The following is a 26247-nucleotide window of genomic DNA, read 5'->3' as shown; positions in this document are numbered from 1 at the left end:
ACCAGGGTGGAGGGATTGGACATGGGCTACTAATGTGTTTGGTTTTCAGAATGCACCTCAGAGCTTCCGAGAGAAATTGCATTGTGATTCTGCAAGTTGCTGGGACTTTTAGGAAAGGTGCTGAATACCCTCTGCTTCCACAATGACATTTCCTTAATTTTTCTAAACAACTGGCATGTTGAGTTTGCACCTTTAATTTCTAAGTGGATACAATGTGTTGACTTAAAGCCAACAATTCAGTTGCAGACAGGTTATTGCTGCAATTGGGGTCCACTGGTGTGATTTTTTTATTTACTGCTTGGTTCCCTTGGATCTCTTACTAAGGCACCTTTGCAACATTAATTCATTAAAGGGTTGTTTGAGGTCATACCAAATTGCCATTTTCTTCTATTGTCATCCTCAAAAGGGTCTGAACATGTTACTGATGTAGATACCTAGGTGATTTCTTAAGTGACTGTAGAAGGCTACAGAAATGCAGACTGGGATGCAGGACTTCAGAAAGGGACAGACTGGAAGGAAAGAGAGAAAATTCACAAAAAGCAGAAACTGTAATTCCTAATTGTCTAAACTTCATTTTGTAGCAGCTACATTTAGATTGGACTGATGGCTGTATGATTGCTCCATTTCATTGAGTAAAAACATGAATATTGTGGAGTTTTACTTATGTACCAGGAAAAAAAATAAAGCAGAGCTCTGTGTGCTTCAGACTTGGCTAGCCAGTCCAGCTGAGAACAGATGGAAACTCTGCCAAGCCCTTTTTCATTGAAGAATTTTCTTGAAGATTTAAGAGGGGAAAATCAGAGCACTGCAGACAAAATTGCTGATTCCTGCTCAGGGCACTTCTTTCTTCCCTGCACTTAGGACCATCCTGCAAATGTAGGCTGGGTGTCTGGCAAAACCAGGCCAAGTTCAGTGGCTGTGTTTGTGAGGGGTGCCCAGGCACAGGGACCATTTAATTTGGGACTGAGATTAAGCAAAATCTGCTGGGTTTTGTTCGTGTATTTTTAGGAGTTTTGAAACGTTGGTGTTTTGTGTTGCTGCAAATGGATGGTTTCAACCTGTCCCTGGGCAGTAGGAGATCCCATGTAGAAGGCTCAGTGGTGTTCATGTTAATTTCTCGTGATGGAGTTTACGCTGTCAGCTATAAGGTTGCACTGGTGCAAGCCCCACACTCGGGCACTCCTTGCCTCATAGAAATGTCAGTATCTTTCTTTTTTTTTTCCTGGTTCTTCAGCAGTTACATTGTCCTTCCAAGTACAAACGTGCTCCTTTACTTACAGACTTTTCTCTCCTTTAGGACCGTACAATCCCATTATTTCACAGGAAACTGTGTCCTAAAAGAGTAGAAAAAAAAATGTTTGTTTCTGGTTTGGGTCTTTTTTTGCTCTTATATTTAAGGAAATGCCATGAAAAACCCATGGAGATGGAGTTCATTATGTTAATCCCATCTCTAAAAACGCTGCTGTGCTGCGGGCCTTTGTTGTCAATAAAATGTCAAGCAATGGCATGTACAGCATGTTGTGCAGACTTCAAAATGCCGCAGCTGTAGGACTGTGCCGTGTTTTCTACACAAGAGCTGAGAAATATGGGAGGGATTAATATCGAGTGCAAGCCCAAGTGTTAATACTGAAAACCAAAGGAAAAAAAAACCCCAAACAATAAACAAACCAAAAAAACCCCTCTAAAGAGTTTTTTTTCAGCGTATTTGTAAAAATCGCTTGTCAATTCTTCATACTTTGAAAGACATCTGCTCACATTTCATAGTTTATTCCTAGTTTACCCAGGAAAGCTGGTATACTAGTTTGCTTTCTCAAAGGGGCAATATCTTTTCCAGTGTTAATGCCAGTGTACAGCCTAGTAGTTTCCAAGAAGGGCAAAATCTAAAAAATTGGGACCTTTTGGTGCTATAACATAGTTATAGCCATTAATTTATCACGCCTGTGATAATATGGGGCCAGGTAAAATGCCAGAAAGCAAATTGCTCTTTTAATACCAAGAAAAAGGATTTTTGTTCTGCACTGACCTGTTCTATAAAATTGTGGATTTTGTGTTGTGAAGGACCTGATGCACAACTGTGACCAGTGTGGAGTGCTCCCCTCCTGTTGTGAGCATGCCTGGCTCCAGGAAGGTGAGCTAAATACATTAATAATATGACCCTCGGCAGCGGAAAGCAATGGAGAAAATATTACTTTCCTGGAGATGTGTTTTTATAGGTAGAGTACAGAGACTAAAGGACAGCGGCATTTTTCATTCTCCTAAGCACTAAAGCAGGAAACTTTGCCAGAGTCTGGGCATGGGCTGTGGAGGGTAAAGACAGTGAACAGGTGAACTACTCCTACCCTAACTCTGAAATAAGTATCTCACCTTATTTCTCAGATGTAGCCTTCTGAAAATTTTCCTATTTTATTGGAGGAGTATCACCATCTCTTCTTTTCACATAGCACTGACACAGTGCAAGCCACTGGTGTGCATTATTACCAGGTCTATGTTATGGACACAGTTTCTACTGATTTTCCAGAAAAACTAAATACACTGGAATGAGGATTGGCCATACTATGCTAGTAAAGCTTTCAAGATGAGTGATTTAGTTTAGGACCTAAGAAGGATGAGGGTTGTCGTGTGGAAGTAAGAGGGATGAGGGATGATGGTTGTCATTTCAGGTCATGTAGGAAGCTCTAGCCTAATCCATGACCATAGCATTTTCTTCTCCATGCTGTTTTCATATTACTGTTACTAGGTATGTGTGAGCCCCTGTGGCCTTCCCACTATCCTTGCCTGGATCCAGCTTTGCCTTCTGCACAGGCGGCCAGGCACTCTGCTGTGCAGCTCCATCCACCTCTCCCTGGAGCAGCTTTGTTAGGTTTCATATAATTACGGTTGATGTCTCTCAAAAAATATTGCATGCTATGTTTTATGTTTCTTTTTGACAACTCGTGATAGGGTTTCTTTCAGCAAATCACCATGTGCAAAATGTGGAAAGATTGCAGCTGTAAAATTAATTTCATTTGTATTTAGCCAGGTGTGGGTATTAAGAGACAACCAAAATCTGGCATCATAAATCCTCTTCCAGAAAAAAAAAAAAAAGGTAGTATCTGCATTCTGGGTGTCTTTTGTCTTCCAGGCTCTTTTTTGTTATTTCACTGAACATGCTGGTGCTGCCAGGTTCCTTACAGCCGTTCTCATTTTGTCTGCTGCTAGTTTGTGTGCTGATTCAGTAGCTACAACAGTGTACCCTTTCTCCCGCCCTCCTTTCCTCCTTCCTTCCCTTTCTTCTCTCCTTCCTTCTTCTCTTTGTCCAATGTAGGGGCAGACAACCTGAAAAATACTTTCGTCAGCACATGAAAAGGTTACACTTGCAACCAGCTCTGCATCTAGTGATTCTGTAACAAACAGTTTTATCAAACCTCATTTTTTTTTTTTTTTCAGTTTGGAGGGGCATCTCTTTCTATGTGTAATATCAACAGAGATGCTCTCTTTCTGTAATGGTTTTGGGGTGTCACGGGTAGTTCCAAAACAACCTGCACCTCCAGAAAAGTAATTTTGTACTTGGAGGTTTATCTGGGTTTAGCATGAGGAGCCAGGGCTGTTGTCAGGGCTTCGGTGGGTGGTGTGGCCTGCTGGGCTAAGTTAGGCAGCAGCACAGAACTTTCTAAGAGTAGGTATGAGGATGAAGAGGTGCTGCTTGTCACAGAGCCCTTGTGACTCTATTGACATTTCTACTTGGAAGAATCCCCTTTTTAAGGGTGAGAAATAGTTTCGTTTGTCTGCTTGGCCCTCTGTGATATGTGCCTAATACTAATGCCAGTCATATCAGATTGTTCTAATTATAAATGTGACAGCTCTGAGAATTTGGATTTTAAAATCCTGGGTTTTTTTATGTGATATGTTGCAACTCCATACCACAAAAAGTCACTGGGAGACTTAACCAGGTTAGAAGGCAGTGCTTTAGCCACAAAAGCACCTAGTCTGCACCTGGATTTGAGCCAGGGAGTACATCTGCTATAGATCTCGGAGAGAAAAACGAAAGTATCCTATGCCGTGAGATTGGTATCAGCAGGGTCCCCTGTTTCCAACCATGCACATTTGCTCTAAGTCATGAAATTAATTAATGGAGAAAATTTCTGGTAAAATAGAGCAGCAGTTCTGATTTACATGACTTGTGTGCATTTGCAAGTATTTTTTCCCCCTATGGCTAGAGTTGTATTAACAGGTTTCATGCCAATAAACAAACTTACATGCGTGTATTAGGCTGAGATCTCAGAGGTGCAGTCTCTGCCACAACTTTGGCATTCCCTCACATTTATTTGCACGGATCCAGATGCCCCCCTCTGTGCCGTCTCTCTCCCCCAGAGCTTAGCTACTAAGCAACCTCTTCGGTCGCTGCAGTGAATCAGCACTTCTGGCATTCTCGTCCCTCCTGCGCTGCCTTCAAGCAGGACGCTGGTGCCGTGCACAGACCCCTCTCGGTCTGGTTCGCTGCCAAAGGAGCAGGGCTTGGCCTCTAAAGCAGAAGTTTTCTTGCAGTTTTACAAAATAGTAGATAGTAGATCACAAAGTCATGCTGGCTTTTACTTCCTTTTAGGAGATTTTTGCTGATGGTGATCCAGGGGATATTTGCAGCCTCGTTTAAAGCACTGTGTAGCATTCAGATAGTTTGTAATAAGTGTAATAAATATACTAAGAAATAAAAGAAATTGAAACTAGAGGTGCTTGGAAAAGATGGACCTTGTAAAAGTCACAGATCTTTGAAAATTTTAAGGCAGTCTCTGAAATAACTGCACAAAATAAACAGAAATCCAATAAACACATGAACTGTCTCCTCTCTCTCCGAGCTCGTTTGCAAATCCTTTTTTAGGTCAGGCTACCTACAAAAGAAAGGAAGAGAAGGGAGTTCTTTAATTTATTTCATTACAAGGAAGATTTTCAAACCCAGGAAGGTCTCTCACTACAGGTAAACCCTCCCCAGAAGATACTCAGTTTCTCTCTGGGCCTTTGGAAATGTTCCCCAAATTATTGATATCTTCCTTGGTCTGGCAATACAGAGCAAGAAGGTATTTGTAGACACTTTGGTTGGAATAAATGATTTCTTAAATGGTAAGGGAAATGAAAATAATTTGCTTCCAAAAAAAGTTTTCTCATAACCAGGACAGTAGCAATATGCAGCAGGCTTCAGAGGTCCTGAGCTGTATTGTTGTTGTTTTATTGTTGAATAGCTTTTTCTACTCGTACCTTCAAATCTAAACTCAAATCTTGGCTCATATCCTTCATGAGTGGCTCTGTAGACATTGTTTTCCTTTACTTCCATGGATATAAATACTTAAATAACTGAGGGAACTGGAACCATCTAGTATTACTTCCCTTCATCAGATAATTGACACTTTGCAGGCCTAATATGCAATATGTTGATTAGTGCTTTTGTTATATTAAGGAGTTTATTTTTACCGTACACCAGCTCTCCTGTAGATTAGTCTTCTGCATGCAGTTCATTAGATGTCTTGGATGAGGTTTTCAGAGTGATGCCAACCTTGCCTCTGCTTGGGAACTCAGTCCTGCAGAAAATCATGATAAAATATATGCATGCAGAGCCTGTGATCTCAGGTGAAACACTGGGGACCTTCAGAGTTCAAAACATGAGCTCCTGGCATTGGCTGTGAAGTGCCAGGGCTCCAGGGGTGGTCTCGAACAGACTCACCTCCTTAGGTAGGTTGTGCGTAGAGGGTGCCCAGCAACACACATTGATCAGCGGAACGCTGCACACCTCAGATGGCATTCGCATGTGTCCGTTGCGTACTTGGTACGTGTACTCTCGCCTCTGCTCTGCAGTGAGTTGTATGAAAGAATGCATGCAGGTGTTGGCCCGTGGAGGGATGTGTGAATATAAATGGAACCTGTATTTTCAAAAGTGGTCCATTGTCTTGGGGATTAATGGGAAACTTGATCATCCGGTTATTGCCTGTAACTGCATATACCCTGTGAATAGACCAAGTATTCCATGTCTAGTGGTGTGGGTTTGTGTTTTTTAAGGTGATGGTTGTGGAGAGGATTATCTTTTTTTTTTTTTTCTGTTTATTTTATTAAGCCAATTAGAACTGCTCAAGACCAGGAGGTGTTTTTTCAGGTCTCATGAACCCATTAGTTAAACAACGGAGGGATAAGTGAAGAAAAAAAAAAACAGACTACAGAATAAGCTGTGTAAATAAAATACAGTAACTAACTTTTGGTCTGGTAGCATCTTGCTGAGCAGTCTGATTATTGACTACCCAGCCAGTTCTACTGATACGACCAGCATAAATTCATCTTTGCTGCTTTTTTACCGATGCTAATGCCAAAGAACCAGAGGAGCTCTAGGAAAGGAGAGTTGGATTCAATTCTGGTTCATGAATCACATATTGAATTGTCAGAAAAGGAACAAATTCTGCCCCAATTGCCACTATAACTGTGATAGGTTGTACGCACGTGTCTCAGGGCAGAATATGGTCTGAAATGAAATAGATGAGGTCACAATCTGTTTTCATTGATCACAGAGAAGGCAGTGAAGCTATAGAGGCAAATGTGACAGCAAAATGTTGTCAGCAAGGCCATTCCTCTTGCCAGTGATGCATCAGGGCAAAAAGAAGGCTGTTTGATTTTCAACCTCCATGATGTGTTGGTTGGGTTGATAAAAAAAATAATCTTTCTGTAAGCAAGCAAATTGAACTGAAAGTAAGACACAGTGACTGACGCTGAGTTACAAGATGCCATTTATATAGAGTCTTTTGGCATGGAAATAGAAAGGAGCATTTTGGTTTTGTTGGGGAAAGGATTAATATTTTTTTTTTTAAACTTGTATTTTTAGGGTCTTGCACAAGGGAGACCAGGAATGGGATTCCAGGAATAATCTTCTTTTATTCCATCATATATTCTGCAGCCCATTCCATAAAGATGGCAATAATAAAGCAAGGGATACAATATGAGAAACAACTTTCTGTTAGGTTGGATGGCTGTATAGAATAGACACTGAAGCAGCAAAGAACTGAAAGTGGTTTCTGAGAAGTGTTGACCTCCTTTCGTGCCACTTACTGTGAATTAAAGCTGTGAGTGAGAACTAGTTTGGGCATGTGGTACAGCACTTACAGCAAATGCTGCCAAGGAACAAGATTTGTGTTTCTAAGGAAATGCAACAAAAGAAAATGGTTTAAGAGGCAGTGGCTGTCACTGTGTAAAAAAAAAAAAAAAAAGGTATCTATGTATAGATAGGAAAGAAAGGCCAAACTGGGTTATTCTGTACGCAGGTTAGTGTATGTGTGAATTCTTGTAATGTGAGATTCAAAATCAAACGACTGTGGATTGTGCAGGGTTTAGCATATCTCACACTATTAGAGTTTACAAAGTCGAGCTAGCTAAAAGCAGTTGTGACCTGCTTTGTGCCTGTGATTGACTGTTGTTTGTCATTCTTAGGGGCATTATTAGTAACAGTGACCTGCTGTAGGAAAAGGATACATTTAGAGCAAGGAAACTGGGTTTTTGTGGCTTCTTGGAACTCCTTTCTTAGCAAACCACAAGGCAAAAATCTTCAGCACTTCTAAACCAAGGCTGCCAAACAGTATCACTTACCACTACCTTTAGAGTTATAAATATCTTAGGACGTGACATCTACTCACTGATTTGTAGCAAAGATGTTATGAGAATTGTTCATGCACTGAAGTTTCATTAAGGGATGAAAACCGTAGCAAAACACCGAGGAAAAATATTGCTATATTTACACAGTGTCTTAACTCCTTTTTTTTTCCCCTCCTGGGTTGGAAAGGGAACCACCTGTCTCCTTTGCTGATGTCAGACTGCTCCCTGGAGACACGGTGCTCTTGGAAAGCACATGATACTGTACATATTTACACCAAGCCCGTATCTGATTGAGATTGGGCTACGAGACCCGTGAGTTCACAAGTTTCTTCATCATACTCTCATGCATTAAACATGTGTTTGAACTCTGGCTTGAAAGCTGTGTGATCTTATGATAGACGTATTTATGTAATAGTTAAATGAATGATCATGTGCTCTCCAGCTTCTTTTCCATGCAAATGCAGAGGAAATTGAATATTATAATATTTCAGTGAGATGTCCTCAATAACAAATTGCTGTTTAAAATAACCAATATTTGTATGTATATCAATTGCCTAGCAGTTATTTTTGTCTACTATTTGCATGATATGGAAAAGACTTTCCTAGCGAATGTTTTAAGCTACTTGGTGCTGCTTTCCTTTTGGAATGATCACAAGGGTGCACATTTAGGGACGTATTTTCCATCTGTTTTTTTGAAGCTGGCAAAGCACATAATTTGGAATAGAAATGAAGAAGTTTGAAAGTACCCAGAGTTGAACTGATATGTGTTTGAGCCATTCTAGGAATTCTTATTCCGTAGCAGTTGGTAAAAGTGAAGGACTATACTGTGCCCTTGGATGCCGTATACAGGCAGTGCTCAAGGCCAGTGGGAGCCCTATGGGAATGTCCAGGGACACACCTGGGGGTCCCAAGAGCTTTACTTCTGCCAGCACAACTGCGCTAGGGGCTTGCTCAAACATCCTTTTGACTTCTGCCAGAACATGGGGTCTTTGTAAGTGAAAGTCAGACTTTGCCACAGCCATATGCCACATGGTTGGGGTCTGAGCTTCCACGGTAACGGTGCTTTTTTTCAGAGCGGGGATCTTCACCTGGGGAGCTGTGGGTTTCACCACACTGCCTCTACTCATCCAGAAGTATCGCCTTAACTCAACTCACCATTTTGATGGGACTGCTTGCTCCACAGAGTGAATAAAGGTGACAGATTCTGGCCCTATTGCTCTGGCAGTGGTTGGACCAAGCTGGGCATGGCTCAGTGCAGTAATTTCTCATAGGTGAGCATTTTGAAAGCACCAAAATGTTTGATAACGGTAGTGCTCCTGGGAATCAATGGGACTGAAAGCAGCTGGAAAACAAAGGTTTCAAGAAATGTGAACTGCCCCTAACCTTGTTGCAAAACTTCTCTAACTATGGGGAGCAGAGCAGATTTTGAAACTTGGTTAAGTGTCCCTGAGGTCTCAAGTTGACTAAATTCAGCCCCGAGAAAAGAACTGTGTTTCTTTTTGTCATGGTCTAGAGTAGGACAGCCATGCTGCAGCTGTTGAGCTGCTTATGTCTCCTGAGTGGTTCAAGTGTAAATCCTGGGTGGTGCCTTTTCGCTAACAGCTGGATTTTTTTTTGCTAGGGGCTGATAGGTCCCAGTGGTAAAAACCATACCAGTGGGGGTTGCTGAAGACAGCACTGCTGGGTCACCACAGGATCTAGCTTATTTCCAGCAGTGCCAAACTCAGTGGTGATACAGAGGGAGCCGTCAGTATCTCATGCTTCAAGATCACCTTCCCCTTGGTTCTTCATGGTATATGATACGTTTAGTGTAGTTTTTGGCCATGTGTTACAGATTTTTTTAAAATGGAGATTGAAGAGTAAGGAAAAACTGGCCTTCACTGTCCTAGAAATAGAAAAGTTAGAGCTGAAAAGGAATTCTTGGGTCATCTGTTTCATCTTCATGTGCTAGCACCTTTTTTTTTTTTTTTTGTATACTAAACCTCACAGTGCTGTAATATATGATTGATATTAATTAGGTTTCTGCAAAGTACCGCACTCCTCAACTTGAACTGAACCAGAAATAAATAGATTGCCATATATTAACATTTTATTAGTTTAGAAGAAGAATAGGATGAAGGCACCTATGTAAAATCCAAAGTATGAGCTTCAGATTGAATTAATGCCAGCAGCGCCTTGAGATTAATTTGGTTACTATGGGTACAGAATAAGAAATAGTATACCATAATGTAACTGTGTTTACTGATTCATTTCTGGCATTAAAAACTACAACCACATTATATATGCAACAACAGTCTTTTCTTCCTTGGAAGAAGAAGGTGGGTACATTTAGTAATTAAAGTGAATGTTGCCCTCTGAAAAGTGCCAGTACTCTACTGGAAGAAGAGCTGCTATTCTTTTACAGGATCTGCCCCATCAAAAGCAGCAGAGCTGCAGTATACCAAAAGAGACCTAAAAAACAGAGAAAATACTACCACCCCAGGAAACTTCCAGTCTTCTACAGCTTCTTGTTCAGTATCACTGAACATGATAACATGATAACATCTGTTTCATGTACCATTCAACTGTATTGGTCAAATGTCAGTTTTCTAAGCCCATGCCACTTCGTATCTCATCAGTATGTAGGAGAGGGAACAAGTTTTGCATCTTAAGATGTTGAAAGCTGGGTAATAATAAAATAATGCAATAGAAATACCATATATTCAGAAAGCAATTATTTTAAGGGGTTTCAGTTTTGACATGGCTAGATTAAGTATGAAGCTTTTCGTATTTTATACTTGCTGTCAAGAATGTTGTTAAATACTGATACCACCTCCTAAGAGAACAACTTTTAAATACCAAAATGAAAAGGATAAGCATTAAATATTTTGGTAGATATATTGTGCCATAATGTCTACTGCCTTGTTCTTAATACAAAGCACAGTAGGGCTTAATTAAAAAGTGATTGTACGATCTATCACAAACCTGCATTAGGGATATGGATGCCAAGAAAATTAAGTTGAATAGGTGGTGATAATGAAATCGATATTTTATTGAATAGTTTTTATTCTTATGCCTTTGTTTGCTATTCTTGCCTCCCTGTCAGCAGGTAAGATATTTTCCATCCAAAATTCTTTGAAGGAACTCATTTTTGTCTGTTGCTGCTTTGTTTCATTGTTTAATCAGTGTAAGTTATTATTTTGTTCATTTTTTGACACAGTATAATGCCTTGATAAACTTTTGACTGTCAGAGCAGAGCATGACAGTAAACAAAGAAAAACAAGTCCTTTTGAGCTTGCTCCTACTAGGAGTAGCTAGCTAACAACTGGTACAAGGGTGATTTTCTATTTCATGTAAGCAAAAGTCAGCCACTCAAAACCTTCAGGGCAGCCCCACAACCTGGTTGAGAACAGATTTTTCCTGTTCCAGCTCCTGGTGCGGCTTCAGGACCTGCTAAGCAGAGTGTTTAGCAGTAGAGAACATGAAAATATATTCACTGTAGCATAATACCCAGTGAAGAATATATACAGTAAAAGTAAGTGTTTGTACAGCCTGGGCCAAAATCACCCTTGTTGTAACTTCATCAACTTAAATGCTATTGATTTTTCAGGTAACACTGACCTGAAGTTGCTGGGATTGTGTTTGGGATGAATTTGACCTGTACTTTTAAGGCCAAGCAGAATCACAATTTATAAAGTGCAATGCAAAGAAATAGTTACGGCATATTCTGCTGTCTTGTAATTCTACACCGGCCACTCAGAGTTCAATGCACTGTTGGAAAGTCTCATCTTTAAACGAGTAGAAGTGCATCTGCAAGCACTGTAGCAAACAATAAGACAAAAGCACTTATTGTTCCCCTTCATATTTTTGAGAGTGGTATATTGCAAACCAGACAACTTGCTTTTTCTGAGCAGAGCTGTTGGGTCAGCCAACAGCTTCATTTTTCACATCCTCACTTAGTAGGTTTAGTGTTGCTGGTGTCCTTTTTGTGGCAAACTCAAACAGCCAAAAGGGAAGGCTGGTTTTGATGATCTTGCTGCATGTCCTGAATGAACACATATCATATATTGCAACGTGCTGCACATTGCAACTTGCAGCTCGTCTCGTGCCTGGGCGTGATACGCAACACGGGATAATGTGCTAGAGGAGAAGACAAGCACAGCACAAGGCTCTGAAAGCCATGAGCGGCACTGAAAGCTTGCGTTTCTGGTATGCAGCAGTATAGATATCTGAAAGGTTAGGTTCAGTCTATTTTTAGGTAGCCTTCACATTGGGACTGATCTAAAAATGAAGGTGATATAAAAATTGCACGTGTCTCTCCTGATTTGTCAGAGAGTTTTGACAAAATGCATAAAAAAGGCTGTTCTCTGAATCAGAGATATTTTTTTCTGAAGGAAAGCTGTGTCTCTTATTTAGAAAAGGAGTCTTTATATTCTTGATTAAAATGCCAGTGCTGTCTATTTCACTCCAAGATCAGCATTTTCAGATTTTAGCAAAGTTAAAGAAATATGACTTTCCTACTTATTGTTTTGGAAGATTTATTCACTTGTGTAAATGAATTTTAAAAAATTGGCAAGGCCTTTTATCTCATGTAAAATAAATCTGAAGATAAATGATCTTTTCCACTAACATCACCTATCATTAAAGTGGCTAAATGAAAATCAAAATGTGTTGCTATTTAGTGCATGCTTGCCTTTTTACTGAAGATGAAATTGAGCATGTTTACTGGGCAGGAATTGTCAGCGCTGTTTCGATTTATAGCATTGTCCAGGATACAAATTAACAACTGCTGTGTGTTTCTCCCAGTCTCCCTGGAAGATGGTAGCCCTGTCTCCCCAAAGCATACATCTCCAGCTTGCTGTGCATGCTCCTACCCTGCCTTAAAAAAAACCTGCAAACAATGTAAAATTGTGTTGCATTGGACTGAAGCACAAACATTTTTCCACGTCTCTGTAAACAGAAATGCATGTGAGAATGAAACAGCTGGAGGTCTACCTCCAGAAAACCCCCGGGGATGTGTCACACTCATTTCTCCAGTCTATGCAATCTCGGTTTAATAAATTGGTAATAATATTATGATGAAGTGCTCTTTGGTGTTAGTTTGCTGTTTTTTTCAGAGAATTTTTTTGCATAGCAACTTGCAACATAAATTAAAATAATCTTCCATTCAGACGGTTTCCTATTTTTACTGGGTTCTTTGTTCCTGAGAGAGGAAGAGGGAGCCTGCAATGGGCAAAAGGGAAAGGTGCTCTCCAGTGAAGTCTCTATTTCAGCGCGAATCCTACACGGTCCTTTCAATGCTTTTGGTTAAATGCACTGCACTGGCTTGCTGTTCTGCAAGTGGAGTTCAACAGAGCAGAGACAACAAATAATATTTAATTTTGTCAGATTGTTGGGGAATTTTATGGTGGTAGAGATCCATTAGGGACAAACATGAAAGTAGCAAACTTGTTTTATCTGTTGATTGGCATGAAGTAATGAAAGTACAGTCATAGATCTTTTTGGGAGGAGGTATGAATCTTTGCTGGTACCCACTTATAAAATAATTGTGAGACTAACCAGTGCCCCAGGGCAAAGGATGTTCAGCAAATACTAAATTTCTTGGGAACAAAGATATCCCAAATGGTGATAGCTGATGCAATCTCAGTGCTTTATCTCTGTTCCATTCACAGGGGAAAGCTGGGGAAGCCTGAGTAGTATGAAAATTTAAAAAAAAGGTGGAAATGTGTGGAGGAGTTTCTGCTTTGAACTTTCTTGGTCCCATCTTCTGTGATAAGCCTGCCTAAATCCATTTAAAAATTCCCATTCCCTTCTAAAGGATTTAGAGCAAGTCACCCCTTCCAGCCACCTTAACCCCCTTGTACTTTACTGCATTTTTTTGTACAGGTGTGCAGGCAAGTGATTTTGATAGAATATAATAAAATAAAATTAAAATAAAATAGTAACTCAGCCCAAACCTTTATGTGGCTAGCAGTTCTCCCATTCCATCTCTGTACTAGTTTGCTTGGCCCTGAGTCAAAGGTGGAAGTACTGACAAATTTCTTGTCAAAAGCATTGCTGGAGGAGGGTCAGCCTCCAAAGGTTTACAGCTGCACTTGGTACAGCTAATAACCCCTGGGCTAAATGCTTATCTTCCTTTATTTCAGTTATCTGAATTGGGGATGGAGGGAGGATGACATCTCTTGCCATTTGTGCAGCTTTTTTAGATTAATATTGCAGCTCCAAGAAAAATGAATAATTGGACTTTTGAGCAGAGAGTGGAACCACAAAACCCACAGGGATTCCTCTAGCACTAGTCACTAGTTTGCATATTGCAAGTTAACTGCAATTCATGAAGGGTTCTGGCTAAAAATAACTGCAGGGCTCAGTTTTGGCTGGCAGGAACTACTAGTTAAGAGGTCAGGGGAAGCTGATCCTTCAGGAGCCTTGTCTGTGTGAGACTGTTGTGGTGAGGTGACCCTGTCCCCTCTTGGCCTGTCCTTGGCTGACTCAGGAAAACAGGGTGCAGGGTCCGTGGGCAGCTGGGGAAGGGGACATTTGCTGTGGTCCAGGACTGTCACAGGCCCAGTGAGTGCTGACTGCTCCACGTGTGAAGCTCTGCCGCCCACCAACAGTGGTGTCTGCAGGAGCTTGCCCTCCTCTGCAGCTAGGCATAACCCTATAAAGGGTGACTTGGTGTATGAGCAGATTTAAAACAAAACAAAACAAAAAACCACAGCTCCAGTTCTTTTGTGTGATATCTTAACTTTATTTTGTCTGCCTAAAATTGTAACAGAGCAAATATGTGGACTGTGTTACTAAAATCCGATCAGATGACTACTGTTCAGAATTATTTCCACATTATACTTTGGTTTAATATGAAAAATGCCAAGAGCTAGGCCCAAAAAAAAAGGCTGACTCAGTTCCACTGAGCTCTGTCTGAAGAAAGTCTTATTTGAAGATGAGAGATGTGTTAGTAAGGCTGTCTGTCATCTCTAGTTTATTAAAAAAAATTGCTAGGAGGCACTAAAGCTGTCCACTGGCTTTCCCTCTGTTCCTTCACTCAAAGGTGCTTCATTCACATCGACTTTACCATAGTGGTTTTGTGTAAAACAAGATTTGATTTTAGAGTATTTAAAGGTTACTGTTCTCTCCAGTGCTGTGCTGCAGACTTGCGTGTGCTCCACTGCCCAGCCATTTTTGAGAGCAGATTGGCTACGTTATAGAAATATGGGATTTTTTTCTTACACTAGTTACTGCCAGCCTTGGTGTGGGTCTGGCTGTGTGCTCTCCTGTGCTGCTGTGGCAGCCCAGGCACCACAGCTTCCCTCCCAGCTGGGGGTCCTGGCTCAGTGGCTAAACGGCCAAGTGGCAAAGCAAACCCCAAGTGCGCTGTGACAGCCGGGTGGAAGCCTCAGCAAGGGGTGGTAGCTTTGGAACAGCCTTAGCTCCCACCAAGTAGCTTACAGTTGCATCAGGGAATCTTTTCTGTACCCTAAGATATTGAATCCATGGTGGTTGTTCCTGAGATCACCCTCTTCAGATCCCTCTCAGAAGAAGCTGGTAAAAACTAGATTGGTATTAAAAATGAACAAGTCAGGAAACAAGAGCTCCAGGGTAGTACTCTAGGTGCCCCTAGGGAAGATGGTGCAAGGTGGATGGTAATAAGGGTAACAAGAAGGATCTGGGCGGGGTTTTCCAGGGTCCTGCAAAGAGTTATAAAAACAAGGTGTATCCTTGAAAGCTTCCCCAGGTTCTACACTTTGTGGCTGGAGCCAATTGTCTATGCCCAGAAGGGGTGTGAGCATCCCAGCAAGGCTGGGGGGGGCAGAGGAAGGGCACAGCTTTTGAGCGTGGGGGGGATACCCCTAGCCGCTGGACAGGAATGACAGAAGCCAGTTCCCTAGGTCTAACAATATCAGATATGATGAACAGGTTTTGGTCTCTTCCCAGGGACTTGAACAATTGGAAGGAAAAGAGGAAAAAAGAACTTTATGATTTCTTTTGTTCCAGGGAAATATCAGCACTGAGGTGAGTAAAGGAGAGATGATGAAGATCTTCAATGGTCTGCGATTTTGATGTGGTCCTGCCTCCTCTGCCAATGTGCAAGAAGTTGCAAAACAAGAGTATGTCTCCTTGGCTTGCCTGGGTGTCTGTGTTCCTACAGCACCAAAACCTCCCCAGGAAACTGATGTGTTTATGTGCTTTAGTTTCTCATATATATATGGGCAATAAATTTAAATATAGATGCTCTTTTACAGATTAGTCTCTCTGTGAAACAGAACATGCGACTGAAAGACATTGTTCATGCTGCTTTTAACAGGCCTGACAAGCTGGATTTTCCTGCAAATCATAGCAAATATGGGTGCTGGAGAACATATGCTACAAATGTTGGGGGAAACAAGTGACAAATGTATTTTTTATGTAATCAGCTGGAGTGGCTTTGCTTTTCTTGTTTTAATAATGAGTAAGTGAAATATGCTTGTAAAGAGGGAGATGTTGAGGGAGGTATGAGAAAACTTACAAAGATTTTTTTAAGTGGATACCTGTGCTTCTGCTTCACTTAAGCGCTCTTGAAAGGTTTTACTACAAGCACCGAGTTATAGAGTTGCATGTCTGCAAGCCTGGTTAACACTGATAATCAGCTAATCTGCATTAATAGTGAATATTTGCAGTCAGGTCCATTTGCATGTGAACAAGCAAGTGAATTCCCCTGGCATTCAGTGCTGTTTATTTGAGCCCTCAGTCTGTGGAGGCAGATGTGTCAAAATTCAGCCTGGTGTCAGTAATGTCAGTAATGCATTGCTGTTTTTTGGACTCTCTAATACACAGCTCCTCAGACAGCAGCCTGTGGCCCAGAGATGGGCCAGGAATTAATTTGGCCCAGATCTCTTGAGTTTTTCAGAGAGATGGTACAGAGCACCGTTGTGGTTTCCCTGTTTAAAAAAACCGAACAAACCCCCCAAAACCCCACAATAAAACAAACAAACAAAAAACCCAAACAAAACAAAACCTCAGTTCATAACAGCCCTAGCAAAATTGGAGAGGATACGTTACTTTATCCCATTGTAGAATTGCTGAACCAATAAACACAGAAGTTCAAGGAGTTTGACTCACTGGCTTATGCTATTGAGGGCGTATTCTGGGTAGGATGAACTAGATAAATAAGGAAAAGCTGAGAAGGAAAAAAAATCAGCAAACAAATAGGATAGAAATGGAACAGAGAGAATGGAGTGGAAAACAAATACAGGGCTTTGCGAAAAATAGGAGTAAAGATGCATAGAAGGAAGATTTCTAATAAAAAATTAATAGAGTATGTATACTTTATCTAGAACACCATTCACGCTAACACACCTTTGGAGTGCAATTTGCTCTTTTATATACAGCATTGGCTGATCTTCTGCTGTAAGGCTGTTCACTCTTGGAGGGTTGAGTGGAAGGGGTTGAACTAGTGTGAGAACTTGTCTGCAAACCTCAGCTTGCTGAAACTCCAGCACGATTTTATATACAAGTTTGGTTGTCTTACTGTACTGAAAAAGTAGCAAACTTTGCTGAAAATCAGCAAGTACCCTAGTCTTGGGGCAAGGAAAGAAATTTTTCCTCAGTGCCATGATGAAGGGAGTAAGTTCTGGATTTCAAAATCACAGGGGCTCCAAAGTCAGTAGCTTCTTTGAGAAATCCAAATTACAGGGAATAAAAACATGAACATAGTTAGAAAATGTGGGTGAAGGAAGAGGAGGAAGAGATAAAATGAATGCTGAATTCAGGAAAAAGTCAAGGACAGAGGGCTTGAAGACTTCAGTCTTTTAATTCTGTTCCCTGTTGTTATAGGCAGCCATACCTTCCAGTCCTGTTAAAAAATGTTATCAGGATTTGGGAATTTGTGCCCAAATGCTGTTGGAAGGCTTATCAGAACTTTCTTAAATGATGGCCCTTGAAGAAGAAAAGGCAAAATTTGGCATTCACTGAGACTAGGTACAGAGTAACTTGAAAACGGAGGAAGTGCAGTGATTGAGGAGGTGGTCTGATGATGGGCATTGCAACAGGGCAGATTGGGTCAAATGGACTGGCAGACTTTGCCAGCTGAAAGACAGTTTTCTTTGTATGTGTTTGTTATGGAACCAACTAATGTGTGTGTGCTCAGATATTGCCCCAGGAAAGATGTTTGTGCAATTCTTTTTGTGTTGTCAAAACACAAGGGGAGAGTATTGCTACAGCTACTGGGGAATGTTCAGAAGACAAGGTTTCCTTTGATGAGAGAAGCTTAGGTGCTGGCTGGGTTTCACAGGCTTCATTTACATATGCTGAGGCTGCGTCGTTTCCAAACTACACCACCACTGCAGCTGCCTTCCTTGCCTTTCTCCTCTTATGGGCACTACACTCAAAAAACCACATTAAAAATGGGAAAAAAAAATCCTAGTGAGTAAATTTGTACTGTAGCTGGTGTTAGACACTTTGATTTTTAAAAATAAAATTATTCCCAAGCAGTGGGGAACCCTTGTTGAAACCTCGCAAGTCTTTTGTAGCTGGAATTGTGCTTGGCTTCCCTTCCAGGTAATGCTGGAATTGCCAGCAAAGTTCAAGCTGTAATGTGGACAGGGGCATGGAAAAGCTCTGGGGGACTCTGTTATTATTTCCTATTGCTTGTACTGTCTACAATGCACTAAGAAAGTTCTCCAATCTCTAAAGCTCGTATGGTGAGAGCACCACTAAGGTCACAGTTTATATTTATCAGTTAACTTGCTAATTTGAAGGGAAAGCAGTGAAGTGGAAATGTAGAAAATAGAAGCAACATGAGCAGGTCAAAATATCCAAAACAGCAATATGAAATGTTCCAGTGTAAATACATTTCTATAAAAGGTGTGAATGAAACTTCAAAAAAAAACCAGATGATGGATTCGGCACAGTCAATGAACACAATTATAAATAGGTATTGAGGGAGAATATTCCACCAACCATGGATCCACATACAATAATTAATAAGAACCGATTCCACTCCAAGCAGGCAGGTGCCCAGCGTTATTTCACAGTTGACTGTTCGGGGGGTAGAGGTACTCACCTTTGCCCCAGATCTTAATAATTTACTGCAGTTTTATCATGAAATCTTCATATAATTGGGAAGGAAATGAGAGGGTTTTTCGTCGTGAGAGCAAAGCAGTACTGTTAATTTAATCATTTGTAAGAAAGGCTTTCTGTAGTCATTTGGTATTTTGCTGTGGTTTTTTTTTAATTAAGTAAAGTAAAAACAATGCCATTTTTGTCATCTGTGCTTGGTGAAAATATGACAGTGTGATGTGATTTGCAACTTAAGCACAAGCCGGGAAAACTGTACGTTTTATCAGGACTGGCAATAATGAATTACAAGGGAACACAAATAAGCTAAGAATATATCTGAGACCTCCTACCATTTCTGAAGTTTCCAGTGCCTGCAAGAAAAAGGCTATTTCAAGAATTGTACTTCTTTTTATTTATTTTTTCTCTCAGCGAAATTGCCATAGCCTTGTATAATAATTGAATTCATTTAGCCTTTAGAATACTCAAGTTTACAAATAACAATGAAAATGAATATTTCATGACAAGGAGGATGATCAATTATAGTTTTGTGACTTTGATGGGTAGCCCAGTGCAGAGGAGCCAGTGCTTACATTTCTACATACATTTTGCATCTCTCTAATAAAAAACCCTGCAACTTAAGACTATAAGGAGGCAGGTGGGGATAGTTAAACAAGACATTTATTTGTGGGTTTTTTTCCCTGTTGTGGGCAATGTTTTGCAGTTCGGTTTGGTACCTGGAGTTTGTTGTGTACGCAGTGCAGAGGGGCACCTGCAGCAGCCCCTGTTGTCTGGGAAAGGCTTCGAGGAGGAGACACTTGTCTTAGAAGCGTGGCTGGGTTTTCACACAACAAGAGGAGCTTTTTTTTATTTTCAGTGGGAAAATGCTGGGTCCAGGTCAGAGGGGTTGGTGCACGGTGTTTATACAGAAATGCACCCTGTGAGGCAGCCCTGTTATAGGAAAAAGCAGGCGGGGGGCTGAGCAGTTATGGGCAGGACTGGGGCAGTTGCTTGTAGCAGCCCTGATTTCTAGGGGAAGGGCACTGAGACAGAGAAGTGGTTAAAGAGCAGCTGAGAAATACTGTAATATAGCTGGAAACAGGATCAGGGTCCCTCCTTGTAGCAGGTGAGATAACTGTATGAATGTCTTTTATAGATGCTTATTCCATTCCTGGGAAATGCCGGGGTGTGTGTGTGGGGGGGGATTTTGCTGATGCATTTAGTGCAGAAAAACTAACTTGAGTTGTAATTATTGATGAGAAACTGTTGAGCTAACCAAAGTACTTGGCGAGGTACAAAAACCCTGAGTGAAAAAAACTGTTGGAAGGTGGTGTAACTTTTGCCGAACTCTGGGATACCCTCTCCAAAGGAAACGGTGCCGGGGAGCCGGTGCTGGTGCTGCAGAGGTTGGGCTCGGGCTGTTCAGAGCACGCAGGCTGTCGCTCGGCTTGGAGTTACTTCACTTTTTCTTTATAATAAGCACAGCTCTGCCTGTTGTTTGCTTGGGGGGAGGGGGGGAGAAAAAGAAAGCAAGCCAAGAAATAAAAAACGATGGGAAGGGATGGGAGCTATTCTATGGCAGGATCAGAGTTTTGGGGGTGTGGCGTGGAAATCTGCTTTGAATCACAGCGTGGTGCCACGGCCGCTGAGGTCTGAGCGGGTTTTGCAAAGATTTACTTCACTTCAGGCTGGGTCTGCCCCTGGGTGACGTCACGGGCTGGAGCAGCGGCACCAGAAGGCTGGATGAGAGACAGCCCAGCCTACTTTTTAATAGCTTTGTCATGTGACGGGGAACAGTAGTAAGACAGGTGCCTTCGGTTCACTCTCAGAGAGGGTCTCGTTGCCTGCATGAGTGTCTGCCGCCTGCCTGCCTGCCTCTGGACCGTAGTTTGCTAGCTTTCCTGCCGTCGCTCCGCAGCTGGATGGCGTGGGACATGTGCAACCAGGACTCTGTATGGAGTGATCTCGAGGTGAGGGGTGCGTGGCGTGGGTGGTGCGTGGGGCGCAGGCGGGCGGCGGGGACGGGGGGCTTGTCAGGGAGCCGGCAGGACAGCCGAGGCGGCAGACTTTGCAAACAAGTCCGAATCTTATCTTAACTCCAGTAAGTTTGCTATTTTAAGGTTACTCTGCGATGCCTTGAGCAAATCAAAGCTGAGCTCCTGTCATCAGTATCTCCTGCAGTTGGAAACTATTTTCATGTGCCTCTGGCTTGCTTTCCCGTCATATGCAATATTTATGCTCTAAGATATTGATATGAATTCATGTCTGAAGTCTTTCCAGTGGTGTTTAGTGGCCTGGTTGGAAAAATGCCATGTTTATTTAGAATAAGATTAACATTTCTTTTTTAAAAAAAAAAAAAAAAAGTTAAAATTAACCAATAGCTTTATATTTTAATTGCTTGTTCACTGTGCTCTGTCAAAGGCTTTTTCCTTGTTTGTCAGCTGCAGAATTCAAACACGCACACAAGAATGAATACCCTGTTGTTTGGCTTTAGATGCTTTTAAAAGAGATTTCTGGAAGGAGATGTTTCCCTGCTTCTTGTGATATTGGAATAATGATGCTGTAACTAATGTCCCATAAAGCAGGGTTCTCAGGCAATCCGAGTAGTCCAACAAATGGTTAAATCCCACTGTACAACAGAGACAACAGGATGAACCTTGAGAATAGAGTTTATGCAGAACTGTGTGAACTGCTGCTGCTGCTGCCGCCGACGCTGCTGCTTGTGTAAAAATAGACGGCAATACATCAAATCCACAGCTTCTGCTGGCTACAATTCATAAAGGGGGGGAAAAAAAAGCAAGCAGCTCCCCGGTAATCTCTGGAGTATAAAGTCAGGTTTGAGGATTTCTGCATGTTTGCATTCGGCAAAATGGAGCGTTACCTGAAAGTTCGGGCAACTTGCAAAGCGAGGCAAACTTTCTTTGGACCCCATGGAGAGGAATCCCAAATACAGACCTGCTCAAAGGAACTAACCCTCTGGCTGCGAGCTTGGAATAAGTGCTTAAAATGCTTCCCTCAGGCAACGGGGAAGGGAAAAACAGGTTACAGGCAATGCTTTTCAAATAAGATGTTCATGCCGTAGAGAGCTACCCAACTAAAGCAAACGTGGTACTGTGTTCGCCGGTATATTTTTCCTATCTGATGAAGCATGCGGGAGGATTCTCAAGTCTTTTTGTCATGTTTTAAATATTTGCAGTTTGCCATTGTATCCGCTGATTTCTGTTTGCATTTTGTAATTGCTCTTATCTTGTTTTGATTTCGTGGTAAAGTGGAATAGATATGGATAATTCATATGTCCTGTAGCTATTATGAGTCAAGGCTGTAAGTGGATGACTTTCTGGCTCCAAAGTCCTAATTGTTTCTGAGTAGCTGGAGTATCCTGTGGGTTGTTGTCTGGCTTGTAGCATGGGTCTTAGCTGCCATAGCTTCATTTTTCCATCATGTATTATTCCTAATGCTGCTAGGAGCTGATTGAGGAACCAGCTTATATGGAAATACTGAAGATTTATTTTAATCACTAGAGTTCCTGCAGTAATTTCAAGCTAGTAACAGAATAGATAATTTATGTCAATGAGTTTTTCATAGTGTGGAAAAAAAAAAAGAAAAAAAAAAAGGGTTGATCTTAATATTAATTGTGTGGCGGATGGATTAACTGTGGGTAGGATTTTACCAACGTGCTCCTGCATTGCTCTTCCTATAGCAATACAGTAGCATCTGCATGCTGCTTTGGCTCGGGGGATCACCTTTACTGAACTAAAATATCGCAGGCGGCAGGTACTAGAGGCAGCTTTCATTTTTTGAATCATTAATGTTTGCTGTCAACGTCAAATGTATTATATTCTCGCTCACATAAAGACAGGACAGCGTGTTGCTTAATAAAGGCCTGCATCACTGTAGCTGATCAGTGTCCCCAGTGCTTCACAGCTTAATGAAGGTGATGTACAGTAAGGTTGCGAAGATTGATAGAGACAATCCACATGATACACGTTCTGTCAAGTCTCTCTTTCTTTGCTAGGTTCATCCCCTTGTCTGTTTGCAAAACTTGTTAAAAATAAAACACAGATTATTTTTTCGTTAATATAATTAATATGACACAAGTCCAAGTCTTTTTAAAAAAAAAAAAAAAAAAAATTACCTTCAAAGGTGCAATAATGTCCAAAAGATTAATGGAGAATTATACTTAATTATAATGATTCATTATTGGCAGTGCAGTTAAGCTAATTTATTGTTTGCACCTGAACTAAGAGAAAAAAATGTCTGTTGGAGTGAAATAATGCACAGTAATTAGCCTTTTGTGTTTAGTGACTGCTTTATCCTCCTAAATGTTACTATAAAATTAAGACTATAGTTATAGAATAACTATCATATCAAATAAAGGTGGGAAGACAGTAAAATATATGCTAGCAATGCAGGTGCACCTGTTACAGATGTATAGGCAAACAGTAAATATCAGCATCTCAGATGAGGACAGTTTTAGGACTTGGAGTGTTAAATCTGGCATCATCGAAAGGCCAAATATAAATTAATAACAGGAACACTTGCTACTAATGTGTCTCAGATTAGAAGCATAATGTCATATTCAGAAACATTGATTTTATTATCATGTCAACATTGGCAAGAACATATATACTTCATTTCAGCAATTACATTTTTTTAGGTGACATTGCATTCACTATAAGCAAATGAAAGGTGTGATGAGCAGGATGATTTTTTTTTTTTAATACAATTGTTTATGTTGCTTCAAAAGCCCACTGTAGGAACTTCAAAATGCAGCTCACCAAAAGTAAACATGTTTAAGTAGGTGGTTCACAGAGGGAAGCTATTTTTACAAATGAAAGCAGTAACAGATCAGCAGGATACTTTAGAAGTCTACAGCATCAGTTATAAGCTACTGACCTCCACAACACAAACCTGAGAATGATGCTGAGAATCTACCTTTTCAGTCAAAAACTAGATTATCCTTTAATGAGATCAGAGATTTCGGCCAAGCATCAAAAAAGGTCATCTCTACATTATAAGATTGCTGCCGGAAAGTTGTGTCTCGCACTAACTAAGAGTGAACTCTGCAATTTTTTTCTTTGTTTTTGTGTTGGTTTTTTTTTTCTATAACCGAAAATAATGATAAAAAATTGTGTTCAGTGAAAATTACTTAAGTAAGGTTTTGACTTCTTAAAGTTCTGCAGTCCCTTAAATGATAGGAAGGAAAGCAAATGCTATTTTAGAGACATGATTTTGCAGCCTCTCAACTCCCTTGCCCCTTGGCCTGTTCCATGATTATCTCGTAGTGTCCTGGTAGACATAGAAGTTGTCTGGTAAATTATTGCTTGCACCAGCTGCACCGAGTCTTTGTGCCAGCAGACAAAACCTTTGCTCGTGGCTGTGCTGCTACATCCAGCCCGCACACTGCAGACGCACCACGATTCCCAGGGACAAAAACCTCAATGAAATGCGCCTTCAGCAGCTCTCGCTGCATTATTGTAGAAGGCGGTCCTTGCGAGAGTGACATAACCCGTATTGAGCAATTCACATCCATGGACACTGTGTTAGTGCCCTACAGACATCTGTCTTTGGAAAATGGCACTTTCTGGGTTGACTTCAGTCCAAATAGAGGTTGGGAAATCATTCAAACCACCCAGTCAACTGACAGAAGTTGAGGAGGATCTGCTGTTGGCCGTCCACAACACTGCTAGAAATACTCAGGGTGGAAGGTCATAGACTCAGTTGACTTTAAATGGCTTTTAACCATTCAATGCCTGGTGCCTTTGTAGCTCTACGTGTGTTTTGCGGTATACCTATATCAATGTAGATGTTTGGAGATGAGTTACAAGGGTACATGGTTCAGTGCAGGAGGAATTGCTTCATCAAGCAGTATTGACATATGGAAGTCCACTATTTACCAAGCTGTTACTACATGTTTTCCATAATTAGGAAATGGTTTTGGTGAATACTCTAACATTTCAATTGCCATGCTAAAGTGGATATGTGTTATTAATTTTTTCTTGTTTGGTAGGTCAGTCAATACCCTATCTAGCTTCATACCAGCATATGAATGGACACTTATTCCCAGTCTATTTGTATTTATCACTACTCTCTTTGTAAGTCATGGAGACAAAAACATTTTGCACTTCTGAAGAGGATCCATGCAGACTAGACTTCGTTTACTACCTCAACCAAATTGTTTCACATACCCTCTATGTGAAAATTAGTGAATCAGAGGCTGCCAGAGAAATAAAACCCATTTGGTTCCCTCACTGCAGCCGCTGTCTGGAGACACTTAGGAAGCTAATTGGGACAATATACGTGTTCATGTATAAGCAAGTGAAAGGCTGCGTGAACTAACTATGCCTGTCATCCAAAGGTGAATATAGGGATATTTCAGAATGCACTTTGATTGCCAGGACCCTGGCGTGTAACTGGGTGGCTGTGGTCTGTGCATTGTTGAGTGAATAGGGGAAAGAGCACAGCAGGATCACTGACCCATACTCTTTTGTGCCCATATGGTCGCCACCATCATGACTGATCTGCAGGATTACAGTGAGGATCTGTAGAAGTGAAAGTGTGAATATCTCCAGCTTGAGCTAGCCTCCAGGGCTGGAGGCTGTAACAGGCTGTGCCTCTTTAACCTGAATGCATCAGGAAATGTGTGACAGACCTTGCCCAGAGGTATTCATCTGTAACTTCTACCTGCACTGGTTCACTCTGAAGCAGGAGAATAAGGCCATGCTTTGGCCTGTGCTGTTGGAGTTAATAAAGCTTTGAACACGATTGTTATCAAGTGGTATAGGGAGAAGGGAATTCATTGCCCATGGACAGAGAAGAGCTTATGCCCTCCTGTTTCCCCCTCCTCTTAGCAAACCTATGTAGAGCTGAGCAATGATGCTTAGTGGGTTGGTTTTTTTTTTTTCCAGAAAACAAAGTCAATTCTAATGACCCTGTACCATAGCTTAATCAAGGCTTAATTCTTATCACATGATATTAAAGTCAATAGATTCCTGGTAATTAATGAAACTTGTTTCTGTCTTGCTGTTTCCTGCAGTGTGCTGCTCTGGTTGGTGAAGACCAGCCTCTTTGCCCAGATCTCCCAGAACTTGACCTCTCTGAACTAGATGTGAACGACCTAGATGCAGACAGCTTTCTGGGGGGACTCAAGTGGTACAGTGACCAGTCAGAGATCATCTCCAATCAGTACAGCAATGAACCCGCCAATATATTTGAGGTAAGGCAAGGTGTTGCAAGTGCATGTTGCAAAGTCCTGTCTTGCTCTTTTATTTTTTTTTTTTATTTTTTTTTTTAAGCCTGGTGGGCAATGTTTTTACTGTTTTTCCCCATTAAGAGACAGCAAAAATGGTGATGTGTGTTATGGGTTCTGACTGGCGCCGTTAATCCTCATGATCAAAACCAAGCCTGCAATCTGGAGAAACTGGGGAAAAAGTCTTGAAAGAAATTAAATGGAACTTTTGATTTTTTAAAGTAAACAGCTAAAGAGAGCCTAGAGTGCACTGTCCTGTGGCGTCATGGCGAGGAGTTGCACAGTTGTCAGCTACAAAGAAAAACAAAAGTTGAAACGTGTTTGTTGTCTTCCACTTGCATTCCCCAGCAAGAAGTGGAGTGCAGCACAGCAGTTAGCTGATGGGTACT

General features: G+C 41.2%; 1 protein-coding gene across 1 annotated transcript; it reads left to right on the top strand.

Annotated features, from left to right (window-relative positions):
- Window positions 1–20531: 20531 nt before the first annotated feature.
- On the top strand, window positions 20532–25825 carry LOC114818523 (peroxisome proliferator-activated receptor gamma coactivator 1-alpha-like; the record flags this gene model as incomplete). Its single annotated transcript, XM_029084703.1, has 2 exons — window positions 20532–20579; window positions 25646–25825. Coding segments are annotated over exons 1-2 (228 nt in total), but the record flags the coding sequence as incomplete, so codon positions are not given.
- Window positions 25826–26247: the final 422 nt, after the last annotated feature.

The sequence above is a fragment of the Antrostomus carolinensis genome, unplaced genomic scaffold, assembly GCF_000700745.2.
Source record: "Antrostomus carolinensis isolate BGI_N321 unplaced genomic scaffold, ASM70074v2 scaffold23254, whole genome shotgun sequence".
NCBI lineage: Eukaryota > Metazoa > Chordata > Aves > Caprimulgiformes > Caprimulgidae > Antrostomus > Antrostomus carolinensis.
Note: the sequence above shows the minus strand (reverse complement) of the source record. Positions and strands in the feature narration are given on the sequence as shown.